The sequence below is a fragment of the Strix aluco genome, chromosome 3 (assembly GCF_031877795.1).
Source record: "Strix aluco isolate bStrAlu1 chromosome 3, bStrAlu1.hap1, whole genome shotgun sequence".
Taxonomy (NCBI): Eukaryota; Metazoa; Chordata; class Aves; order Strigiformes; family Strigidae; genus Strix; species Strix aluco.
Genome location: NC_133933.1, coordinates 30,096,662 through 30,110,101, shown reverse-complemented (window position 1 = coordinate 30,110,101; position 13,440 = coordinate 30,096,662). Strand labels below are relative to the sequence as shown.

Genomic DNA, 13,440 nt, shown 5'->3' with positions numbered 1-13,440 from the left:
CTTGATGCATGTCCCACCTTCTTAGCTCTGCTCTGCTACTCCTATAATCTTTGAGAGGCAGATTAAGACACACCAGAGCTCCTTCTGCCCAAAGGAAGTAGATGAACCTCAGTTCATAAAGAGCTAGAAATTGCACTATGGGTCCCAAACAGGAACCCCCAGATGCCCTGCTCTAAAGGATCACCCTAAGGAACATCTGTGTGTCAGTCAGGGAAAGGACAAGACTAAGTAATATCCCACAAAGTTCTACCTGTGCCTGATTTACTTAGACACAGTTCCAACTATTAGTACTCTATCCAACAGAAACCCTTCTCTGAGGGTATGCAGAAGCTGTTATATGGCCAGGGTAGACAAACAGTACATTTTTACTATGTTTTGTTACAGAGAATTTGTGTGCAGCGCTTACTTAAATATGCAGCACTTAGTCAAATATGGCAGAAAATGTTGAATTTCACACAAACTTGTATGTCAAATTGTTTGAAATAACTGAATGACACTAAATAAAGATTATATTGCTGATATCTACACATAGCTATTGACAAATATTTAATAGATTGGCAGGTTTAGTTTCATTGCCAGTGGTGGCTGATGCATAAAAATGAAAGAATCTGTAGCAAGTCCCCTCTAAACCAAAAGGCAAGCTCAAAGCACTGAGAGCCAGAAGAAATAACTCTGTATTCGATTCACTGACTGAGCAAACCTGCATGTCAAAAGCCCTTAAAATAATAAATACAACCAATCCCCCTTCCTCTCCTCCTACACAATCTTTGCAGAGTAGAACTGTACCTCAAATACAGCAGAAAAACAGACCAGCCTCAGTCCTAGAGGAAAGCAGGACCCATTCAAAGAGAATGCTTCCTAAGTTTGTCCATTAAATACTGCCAAAAGTAAATTTCCATATATAATTTGTCATTAATTAGACCTACTCACTAGATACTGTGCACATTCACACAGATTTGCTTTTGTATCTCCTTGTTTTCTGCAAGTCATGATCTACTGTCAGTGCACTCTGTCTCACGCTGGTATCTCAGTGATGTAAATAATCTTCTTTCCAAACACAGGATCCAGGATACCCATGTTTTGCCTCTAGCTTTGCATCAGACAACGTAAGATTTGTGCCATTACTTCCACGTCCATAAAAAGAGATAGAGGAGAGACACTGTGATAAAGTAGTTTGTGAAGTGTTTTGAAAACAGAAGAGCTGTAAGCAGAGTAATTATTAGTTACTTGTGTCATTATAGTCCCCAAGAACAGTAACAGTAGACACTACGGTGCTAAATGCTGTACAAATACAAAACAGTTGATGCTGTTCATTTGCCATGCAAAAATAAATTTAACTCAATTCATCAAATAATAAAATTCCACCTAGAAAAACCAAATTGTTTAAAGAACAGCAATAAAAATTAGCTACAGCCAAAAAAAGAGTGCGAAATAATTCATTTTCCCTTCCAAACAAGATGTAGGATGAACAACTTCAGAAAGGAACGAAAATGCAACTTTCATCCCACCTCCTACAGCTGTAGTAGCACTAGCACTTTAGTAATAGATTCAATCTGCATGACAGTATTCACTTTTTAGGCCATTATTTACTTTCCACATGTACAGAAAGAAAATGCGCTTAACCCAAGCATTAATACTTTTTTCTAGGCTCAAAGGAAGTATAATTTACTTCTTACTTACTATTTTACAAAAGAGAAACATCAGTATTGGCACGTATCTGTTCTAAGTTTTCCAGCACTTTTCTCTCATATGAAACTGCTAAAGCTCAGGCCTCATCTCAATTAAAGGGAGATGCAGGAGACTGAAAGCTAACCATTAAAAGAATGAGAATGAAACAGAACAAAAAAATAAATTAATTATTTATCCAAAAAAAGGAGGCAATGAACCAAATTTATCACTACCATAAGTGAGGCAAGAGCCATGGAAAGCACTGCCTTCTTTCTTGACATTTGATTCTGAAGTCAGCTGTGCTGCAGCCTGACTCTGCCTATCTGCAGTAACACAGCAGCCCTGTCAGGTCATTATTAGGACTTCTCATTTCTGTTATTTGCCTCTTCTGATTTTCTTAATTAGGTCTGAGAATATGACCTTTCCTACAGATTGCCATATTTAGCAACCAACAGATGAGATAACATTATGCGCACAGGTCAAAATCAATATCTAAACCCTCTAGTTACTGCTGTGGTTTTCAGCACTGAAGAAATCAGATCTCTAGACTCACAAAGCTTATTTTAGACAGACATCTGCGAGTTTGGTTAGAATCAAGGGAGAAACAGCAATAATTCACATATAAGAGTACATGGTGTGAGAAGACACGGAAAGGCTGATTTTTCATTTACAAAACTATGTCCATGCTTGCCTTACACACATACTTGCACACTCAGAAGACCAACAAATCCAGGAATAAAAACTCTTTTTTACTTTGAAAGGAAGAACAAGGGTAAAGATAACACATAAGTAATCTAAAGAAATTCCACTTTGCACAGTATCAAATGAAAAATTTACCCGACAGCAATCTGCTTTCCAATGCTTCTGATTCAAAGACAACATCAGTTCCAGAAGCTTTTTACTTACCTTGAAGAGGCAAAACACCCAAATAAGATTTAGTGTTACTACTACCTAATACCACTCCATCTTTTCAATTCTAAGCCAATCCCTAATATGAAATAGACTATAAAGTAACCATTTAGCTACTCAAATAAATACCCTTTGCCTTCTCATCTGACTTTCTGCCTCAGATCAATTCAAGTATGCTGAATGGGTATAAAAAAAGAACAGAGTAACTGATCCCATCTCTGAAACATGCTTCCCTTTATATGCAGTGTAAGTATCACTAACAGAAGCTTTTTGAAATAATTCAAAATCTAATATATTCAATTAGCTCTCCTTCTTGGACAAAGGTTCTCACCATATATTATCACTGAAAATGTAATTCAGCATTTTAATTCTTTTAGCCTTATACAGATTGAATAGCTTATGTAGACTACTGTTCTCTCTTTAACAGTATGATAAATCATGTCACGCTTTTCAAAGCTATGAAGTGGCCCTGAAACCCAGTAACACCCTTACTTATCTGTGACCTAGCAAAAAGATTAATTTTAACATTAGTAGTGCAGAAGAGGAGTTAATTGGCATCTTAACAGCCACAGCAGAACCTACAGAGTAGGTGTTGGGCAAGGACACAGAAAGGCATCCTCCTCTGGTATTCTCTTTTGGGAAGGGCTATCCATCAGCAGACAGCATAGATGTCCCTGAGCCACCAAGGTGTATGAACCTGGGGAAGACCAGAGAAGCAAGCAGAATTTAAATTAACTAAACATCTTAAGAAGGCTTACAGCAGAGGAGAGAATTTTACCCTACATGGGTTAAACGGCATAAGAGCTCTGCAGCATCTATATATAACGCCAACACAATTAGGAAAACAGGATTTAGGGGCAAAACGCAGCCTGCCCCTTCCAAGTGTAGCATAAAAGAAGCACTTCCTTATTAGCATGGAGGTTGGGTTTTTAAGAAGGGAAGTTAGAGAAACTCATATTTGATTAAAAAAAAAATAGGAGGGGGAGAAAAAGTAGACAAAGAAAAAAGACACCCTGAATCAAATCCTCAAGAGACTGTGAACAGTAAGCGCTTCTTTGCCTACCTGGTTTATATCCTGGCAGTCTGCTTTACTACCCCTGGAATCTGCTTTACTCCATTTGCATTTCCCCAAATAGTCCTTTCTGCCTGTTAAGGAGTAATTCCTGCTTGGCACAGCCCCCTGGGGCCATGCTGCAGTACAGAGGCACCTACAGAAGTCAGACAAGCAGCCCTCCTCCTCCATGACCACCTTTCCTTTCTTCTGCACTTCCCTTCTTCCTCAGATCAAGGACCCCAAGCTCCTTCTGAAGCTCCCAACACCAGCTAGGAGCCACACCAAAAACCCCCTAGCCTTGCTGGAGGGTCCAGAGCACACACCTCTCTTGGCCTTTACCTGTTTCTCAGGGGTCTCTCACAGGGGGACACAAAACCACAGAATCACAGAATCATCTAGGTTGGAAAGGACCTTGAAGATCATCCAGTCCAACCATTAACCTGACACTGACAGTTCCCAACTACACCATATCCCTAAGTGCTATGTTGACCTGACTCTTAAACACCTCCAGGGATGGGAACTCCACCACCTCCCTGGGCAGCCCGTTCCACCACCTAACAATCCGTTCTGTAAAGAAATACTTCCTAATATCTAGTCTAAACCTTCCCTGGCGCAACTTGAGGCCTCTTGTCCTATCGCTTATTACTTGGTTAGAGAGGCTCATCCCCAGCTCTCTGCAACCTCCTTTCAGGTAGTTGTGGAGGGCGATGAGGTCTCCCCTCAGCCTCCTCTTCTCCAGACTAAACAACCCCAGTTCCCTCAGCCACTCCTCGTACGACATGTGCTCCAGACCCTGCACCAGCTTCGTTGCCAAGTAAACCTCCACCACCACCACACCCCCACCAACCCAAGGCCTGTGCTCCAGCCCTCCCACTGTGCCACCTGGGCACCGTAACCCACGTGCTTGATTCTTTCCCAGGAGCACCCGTAAGGAGTCACCCAGTCCAGGGAGGCTCACTAATCCCTTCTCATCTACCTTTCTTTCTCATTTACATCCAACAACCACAATTTGCCAACATTTCCTCTATGCCTGGCTCATATTCTGAGATACTTAGCTGCTTTGTTATAGGCATTACATAGAAAGTAGGTTGTAACTACTTTAATTTTAATTAGCCACAGAAAAATATTCACTCATTACCAGATTTATCAATAGACTCACATTGAAAACACAGTATCGCCTAATTGGATAGATCCAAACAGACGTGGTGAACTACACAGTTTCAAACAGATTTTATATTATACAGCTGTTTACAGTTTAAAATACTTTAAAAATTATATTTTCCAGTTTGCAAAATTCCTCTAACCCAAAATCTCTTTATAGGCTTCTGTTTATTCCTTAAAACTGTAAATATGATAATTTATTCCCTTGTCCCTTATTGCAAGTAAATAGTAAAACAAGGGAAGTTGCATGCTTTTCAGTGTAGCTACTTCAGTAATTCCTAGATAGCTAATTTGTATTAGTATGAGAGATTACTCCACTAATAAGGTTTAAATTAATCTATTGCAAAAGTACTGCCTCAGAGTTGCCAACAATCTGACCAGCAACACATTCATTTTTTCCTCTCTCAACTCACTGTTTACTTTCCAGCTACACCATGCTCACTTCGCACTAAATAGCTTAATTTACTTCTATTACTTCTGTATTGTGTTTTTTCTGGGACTTTTATCATCATCATAAATTTTGTTCTTTCAAAGCTGTATATCTTCTTTGCCTACATGCTATCTTCTCTCTTATTCATCCACTTAAGCGAACACTAGATCATTTATATTGAATACATCTTTCCCGATGATCTTTTACTATGCATTTATTTCTCTTCTACCTCAACTAATAGAGTGATATATGGTTCTCAATTTGGCATCAGCCAACAATTGATCATAGTGTTCCGTTCAAATACAGATAGTAATTACTACTACAAACTCCCTATTTCAGAGATTTACATGGTGGTGACACAACTGGATTCCACTCCTACCATGAGATTTCACAACAACAGTGTCACATGTAATAAGTCAGATTTTTTCCAATATAAATTATATCTTATGGTATTATGGCTGAAAACCACAGTATAAAATTGCTCAAGCTGACACTGCAAAAATATGCTTCAATTTGCCTTTGGAATCCAAAGTCTTAAATTGCACTGTTGTTGGCAAAAATTGTGGAATTTTCTTTAAGCCTGTTTTATATTAAATCTACTGATTGATGTCTGAACACAAAAAGATAACATTATCCCCCAAAGTAGGTGGTATTTCCTTAAGTGAGGAATAACACTAATTACTGTAAAGGCTTACTGACAAATGTTATTGTGACCATTCAAATTCAAAAGAGATTAAATCCACATGTTTTAAGGGCTATGTAAATTTTAGACCAGTATTTTCTATTCTTACTCAAACTATACTACAGCATGATGTATTGTCTTAACAGTAGAAAGTTTAAGCCTAGCATTAACTTGATTCATCAATCAATGGAATATTTTCTTTTCTCAACCTTCTATGGCAGGTCAAAAAAGTAATTCATATTCAACTGTATAATTAGCTTCCCATATAGAAAAGCCAGGAGAAACATTTATAACTTCTTTCATTTGGGTAACAATGGAAATTTTTCTACAGCTATTCATTTCTTCATTTGCTGAATTCCGTTCATGTCTGAATATGAGAAACTGTACTGTCTCTTTGAGCACAGCACTTGAGATCAGAAGCTTCATACATTCTTGTATTTAATTCTATGGCCTTGAACAAAGACATTAATGTTTTTTCTTTCCTCTTCCATCTGTAGAATGTGGCTATTCATATGTAAGTGCCTCTTGAATTAATTGTAGTTATTAATAGTTGTATTGATTAATAGTTAATGAATGCAAATTATTTTGTGGACAAAAATATTCTCAACCATGCAGAGAGGAAACTGGAACTTCAATTATATTAAAAAATGTGAATTGAAAATATACTAATGTTCCAAACTGCAACAAACCCAAAGAATTTTGAAATTGCCTGAAAAACACAGAAGTCACACTCAATTTTGTTTCAAGAAAATATTTTCCATTATATCTTATAATGGAATAATGAAGTAAATTGCAAAACAAAAAGTTACTTCAAAATAGAAAAAATCCAATATCAGAATCTTTTAAAATGAATATCTGCTTGTCAAAAATATTGATCAACTCTAGTTTCATATATTATCATTAATCTTATATTGGTGAATCATTTTAAAGATGACAAAAATAGTTTCACTATTAATCTATCAAGGGCTAAGTGGTGGGGCAGTCCCAAAATTACCAAGAGCCAAAAGAGCCTCAACACACTATATACACAGCTTTTTACTTCTTCAGCTCCAGGTCCTGTGTCCCTCACAAACCAGTTTGTCTCCATCACAGGAATTACAGTATTCTTAAAAACAAATTGACTTGTCAAGTTAGTTCCTCCATGACATCCTCAGTGTCTTCAGTGACGTTTCATTTAACCGAAAATGACATCAGGCAGAAAAAACAGTGAGTATCCACCTGCCCCAGTCCCCCTTCACTGTAGGGACTGCAACAAAGACAGGATTCTATTTCCTCCTGTTTAAAATCATATATGGAAAACATCAAAACAGGAAAGCAGCAATTCATAGTCCTCATTTTATCACCACTGTTGACACTGGGTATCATTTAATCTCTGGCATTTTTTTTAAGTGTATTCACATTAGGACTGGGGAAAAAAAAAAAAAAAAAGATCCCTGAAGCAGTCATGGCCACCTACTATCTCCAGACTCACGGCTCAAAAGGAATTTCCTTTAGCAAAATCAAAGTGACACACGGATAACAATCCAGTTTGGCTACTTGTAACTTGAGCAGCGCAGCCTCACAGCTGACTTAATCCAACTGTGAAGTAATACCGTGTGTAATCCAGGGTGAGCGACAGGTAAAATTTAAACCAGCAAGTTTGAAAGAAACGGAGTTGAGCCACAAGGGAATGTTCTACACAACAGAGAAGATAAGGCAAAGCTTTTCTACTTTCAAGACTCCTTGAATGTGGCTTTTTTTTTTTTTCCTTCTTCTTTAATAAAAGATTATCTTTCTCTACAGGCAGTTCATGAAACAGTGATCAGCATATACTGTCCTAAATCCCCACCTGATGTGCACTACGTTATTCTGCTGGCATTGCTGGCAAAGCCCCTCAGGTCCTGTAAACCACTCTATGAGCCCTTAATAGAAGTACAGCAATTTACACCAGTGGAAATGCTGCTCTAATGACTCTACAATGATTTATACTAGCTAAATGTCAGAACCCACTAGGGGAAATAGAGACAAACAGTCTTGAAAGGATAGCATCAAGAAAAATGTTTTTTTCCTTGGGCATGATAGTAGAATAACTAAAACTAACACTGTTATACTGATTAAGGAGACTGTTGAAGAGCCATAGGAAAACTGAAGTACCAATCAGCATCTCATTGTTACAAGGCAACACTGAGACAGAGAACCTGGAGAAATTCAAACTCACACACCAAGAATTTCTCTGCAGAATTTCTACCATGAATCTGAGAGCACCTGTGCTGAGCTCAAGGGCTGTCACAGCCACTGGTATAGACATTTTCCTCAGGGATGTTCTGTAGGTCACACCACCAGCCTACAGTTACAAAACGCTCCTCCAGCAAAATCAGCAGCAGGTTGCTACTATCTGCAATGGGTGAGAAAAGCTTCCTTCCTTTCATTGTTTTTTGGTCTCTTGAAATTTTTTTTTTTTTTTTACTCTTTCAGTCTAAATGTCAGAAACTGACATATGGCCACTCCTTCTATTGCTTTATCAGTGCCACAGCAAAGTAATATGTGAAAGCCCTGCAGAGTAATCTGCGACCTGGGTCCTTTTTATGACAAACAAATATTTAAGGACAGGTCTCACAAGGCTTTTTTGTTTGATCTCATATGTCTTACTTCAGTCTGTAGCTTTATATAAAATGAAAACCTCTCTAGGGAATATCAGATAACATCATGTTTTTTCCACTACATTCAATAGTTTTCCTACTTGTCCTCAAGTCACTGACAATACTTTAATAAAATACTTTATAATACTTTTGAATATAATAAATAAATGTTAAATAATAAATAAATACTTTTTAATAAAAATACTTTAATAAAAAATACTTTAAATACTTAAATTTGATAAAAACCTGTGTAGTGTATTTTTAGGAAAGTAATGTGATTTCATGTTTTTACCCAGATATTTCAGTTGGCATAATTTTCTTTCAATAGCTAGGTTGTCCTTTATAACATGGGCATATTTTAAAGAAACTCATAAAAATTAAGTTTTACAGGCTAAAAATTAAGTACTAAGCACTGATGAAGTGTGTATGTATGTTACAGGTTTAGTTTGTCACAGATAAATACAGACACATAATTAGTTGATGACACAGATTTTATTACATGTAATTAGAAAGTGGACTACTGAAATCCTTTTTAAGATTTTGTTAACAATTCAACAACTCTGAACTATTTAGGGATGGAACCTTAATATATTTAGTTTAGGCATATTTTCTTGGCAGCCTGATCCAGTAGAAGAATAAGCAATTAAAACAGGGGTAGTATTATGGTTTTAAGTGTCTGAACATTAGTTCTTTTGCTGGCCTGACTGTTCCCAAAGAAATGAGCAAGAACTAAGGAGGAGTCTAGATTTCCAGATTTCTCCCTATCGTTTTGTCTAATTATGGAATTACCAAACAAGCATCAAAACTGCATCTTCAATTGCTTCACTTTCCTCTAAAACAACTGTTGCCAAACAATGCTGCGTGAATCACCAGATACCCACACAGTACTTTCTGGTGGTCTAAGACTTAATCAGTCACTGCCTGCTTCTTTGCCACCTGTTATACTGTATTCAAAACAGCTGAAAAAAAAGCATATTATACTTCCCAATTGTTCATGTGAAGAGTTTCCATTAGTGGATACACCCTGTTCAGTTAACAGTGAAAGCAAGAGAACCCTGCCCCGAGAAACTATCCTGGACACACACCAGCTCAAGCTATTCATAGTAAGTCTGATGAAGCGTTTTTCCTCAGTGCACAGAGGTTCTGCTGTCTGCTTCTGCTATTCCTCCCAAACTGTGAGGATGTAGAATGAAGGGAAATAAACACAGATATCTGACAGCAAAAACCTCAGCTTCTCCCAGTGCAGTTAAAGACAGACCCTTCTGGCTAGGACTCATAAGCAAACTTCTGTGTGCGCTGAGGGAAGCTACTAGACACATATGTACACTAATTCAATATATTTAAAAGCATACATTTCTTTCTTCTCTCCCACTCCTTCCCCCAACCATTAAGCAGTAATTAATGCGTCAAAGTGGAACTAGTATACTGACCTCATCGACGTTCTCAAATGCATTGATGACATCATACGGCAAGCATGAGAGCAGATCGATCACAAACCAGGTCTTCAAGTAATTCATGCGAATCAGCTTTGGGTCAGAGATCACCTCTCCTGCTGGCCCCACAAAGGTGGTATGGAAATTAAGCACAATGTCTACCAAAAAAATGACATCTACAATGCTGTCAACTACTAACCATGCCACATTGTTCTGTTTGGTTTTAAAGGAGACATTGTAAGGGACCAAAATAGCAGTGTAGAAGGTTAAAATCAAGATGATCCAGTCCCAGGTAGTCTTGAAAACACAATAATGCAAAATTATATGTGGCGGAGTCTTTGGTGCCTCTTGTTTGTACTGTGGGAGGATTTCAGAGCCCAGCTGCAATACCTGCAGTCACAGAGATTTCAGGAGAAAAAGAAAACATGCTTAATTTTTTAACATTTTTCACACCGTAGATTCTCAAACTCAGTATAACAGTTGATAAAAATACATGTCCATTAACTCCTTTTATCACCACCAAATGGTAAGCAAGACAGGATAAGTATTCTGTTAAACAAATTAGCATCAACCTAAGAACAGTTGTTGTTTCTTCTAATGCCATTAATTATTTTTGACACTAAGTCTACTGTGCTATCTCTCCAAAACATATAGGGAAGAGACAGCTCCTTCAGCAGTCTAAATAGACAACACAGATAAATGATGGGCAGGAAGGCAGGTGCAAATATAAATCAATCAATGGCAAAACCAGGAATACCACAATTTGAGTTCCAGTCCAGCACCGAGACCACTGCACTACATTGTTTTCCAACATTGTCTATTTAACACTTCACTATACTGTATCTGAAATAGTCTTATGCTACAATCTGTCATGAACGCACAGGCCTTTGCTCCTCTTCTGTGGGCTCTGCAGGACCAAGGCGCATGGATAACTATTATTAGCCTCAATAAACTCATTTTGAACTTTAACTTTTCACTGAGAAAAGATCAGTGTCTTCACTATCTGATGGTGTACAGTCGAGTTACAATGCAGTTAGCTCTGAATTCAAAAAAGCACTACAGCAAAAGATGATCTGTTAGCATCTGTTTTAAGCCCTGGACCTCAAGCTGAGCTCCAAGTGTTTTGCATAACTGCAATCTAGATCAATGCTGCCCATTTTAAGTTTATCTCTCCAGTTCTGCACACTAGTGCAAAAAGAATATGATCATGTATTTAATTCTTGGGAACTAAAAGTTTCTCATACCTATGAACAAGAATATGTTTGTTTATATCTATGGATATACATGAAGTTGAAACTAACATGAAGGTCCTGTCTCCAAATAAAGAGAAATTAAATTTTAAAATTAAGTTTATCCTGGATGAGTTATGGATTAAAACTGAAAGGAAGACAGAGGTTTGCTTGAGTGGGACATGTTTGCTAATGCCAAACTCTTAGAACCTGTGAGAACTATTTAGGAACATGGTTCTTTTTTCACAATTATTTACCCATAGTTCAGAGCAATAGGAAGAAGAGAAGGAAATTAAATGGCCACTTTCAGAAAAGATCAGACAACATAGCTATAATAAGAGGATGCCTACCTTTCATGCTCCTTATCTCAGCTTTTTTGTCAATTATTTAGACACTGATTTTTATCTGCAGGCTTTTCTGAGTGCTTTTTATTATTCTTTTTTTTGGTGAACTGGTGGGCTTTTTTCCAACAGATTAATCCAAAGGGCACAAAAGAAAACAATCAGCTACAAGAGTCCTACTTGGACAAAACAACCTCAGATTAAGTTCCCTGTTGCTCTAAACCTCACATAATCACTTACTCTTGTGCACTGTCAGATCGCAGTCCCTTGCACAGGTGTAAATGACAACGGGAGTTGCAAGCCTCCTAACTTTGAGCCCAGTAATTTCTCTAGAAGAAAAGTAGCACAACCTGCTCAGACACACCTGCATGTTAGTACAGAGGCATCAACAGTTTGAAAAAAAAGGACTTAGTATTCTTGTTTCACCAAGTTTCTAGAATGACAGCAAAGAGGGAAAAGGAACATTTTCCCCCATGTAGAACCCCTGCAGACCAAACTAAGACTCAGACATGTCCACTGCAGTATTACTCTGCCATTTCTGACCCTGATTCACACATAGTTCTCCATACTAAAAAAAAATTAAAAATTCTTTTTAAAAAATGCCTTGTGGTGAGAGGAGCTAGAAGCAGCACAAGACAGAAGCAGTCTCTTCTCTGCAGGAGGCACTGGCCACCCAAAGCAGTCCCCAGAAGTCACTGGTAGTGGCTGGAAGAGGCGTAGGTTGTGTACTGAGTTAGTATGTGTACTCAGACCATCATTCCCTTAAGGGCTTGTTTGCAGTCCCAGCAACAAATGGTAGAATGTCTTTTCTCAACAAAAGCTCTAGCCGAAGATCAATATTGCAAATATCTCCTGCCCTCCCTTCTGAACATCGCAGCTGTACCTGAATCAGTTGGAAAGCACTGAGCTACTACTGGCTTTTATGAGGATTTGCATGAGTAACAGCTCTAGCATAAGATCCCAAGCCTGAAATATGCTTCAGTGAGCAAGGAGAGTCCTCTGCAGTATTCACCCACTGGAATAACTGATCAGCAAAGTCAAGCACTTTCTATCACATAGTAACATTTTTCAGTCAGTTAACTGGATTTCAGTTCTAATGCTGAGATCTTACTAGTGTGGGGAGATTGTATCACCCCTCAAATGCAAGGTAAAAACATAATTGCTTCTTTTGCAATCACATCTCCTAAAGCTTATTTTTTTTAGCCTTTGATATCATACAAAAAAGTCAGACGTTTTGGTAACCATTCTAATCAGCACAGGAACTTCAACCATGAAACACTGACAAAAAAAAATTTGTTAGTTTTTGCCAGATTGATTCTTATATAAACATACATAAGTTCTAGACTGAAAATCGTATAATGCACCCCATTTTGGCCACTGCTGGTCTCTGTACTCCAAGAACTTGAGGAAATTTTGCATCATCCAAACTAAAGTTACTGGAAAATGTACTAATGTATTCCCATATACATGAATAATAGGAACAAAGGCAAGAGCAATTTGTTTGGCAATAAAAACAGGTTAAATTATGGTGTCTGTTATTTTGCTGTAAATCAAAAAAAAAAATTACAGTAAAGCCAGTGGAACTGCAGGGATGTAAAACTGAACTGAATGCAAAGAAAAACAGACTTCTAGTTTCAACTTGTTAAGAAAATAAACAATTTTGGTGTTTTAAAATGTCATTACCAAGTGCAAAGCACCCTCCCCTAACTTGTTTGAGATTCAAGAGCTACAGCACAGGAAAATAAAAGAACTGATGTCTCCTTCCCTTTTTACTTAGAAAGTAAATGTAAACCATTGGAATGGCCAGGGACCTTATTAATAAAAGTCTTTTGAACTTTCATTACCACCTTGGAGTCTCTGGTTCAGCTGTACCAATGGCTATTTAAAGTGACCAGTGGCTATGGCTTAGCTGGTC

At 37.8% G+C, this 13,440-nt stretch overlaps 1 protein-coding gene across 1 annotated transcript in view; it reads right to left on the bottom strand.

Moving 5' to 3' along the window:
- Positions 1-13,440, bottom strand: part of KCNH1 (potassium voltage-gated channel subfamily H member 1) — a 184,610-nt gene that overhangs the window by 134,920 nt on the left and 36,250 nt on the right. The window contains exon 6 of the mRNA XM_074817972.1: positions 9,953-10,345. Coding sequence (XP_074674073.1) covers positions 9,953-10,345 — 393 coding nt within the window. The remainder of the gene's footprint in view (positions 1-9,952; positions 10,346-13,440) is intronic.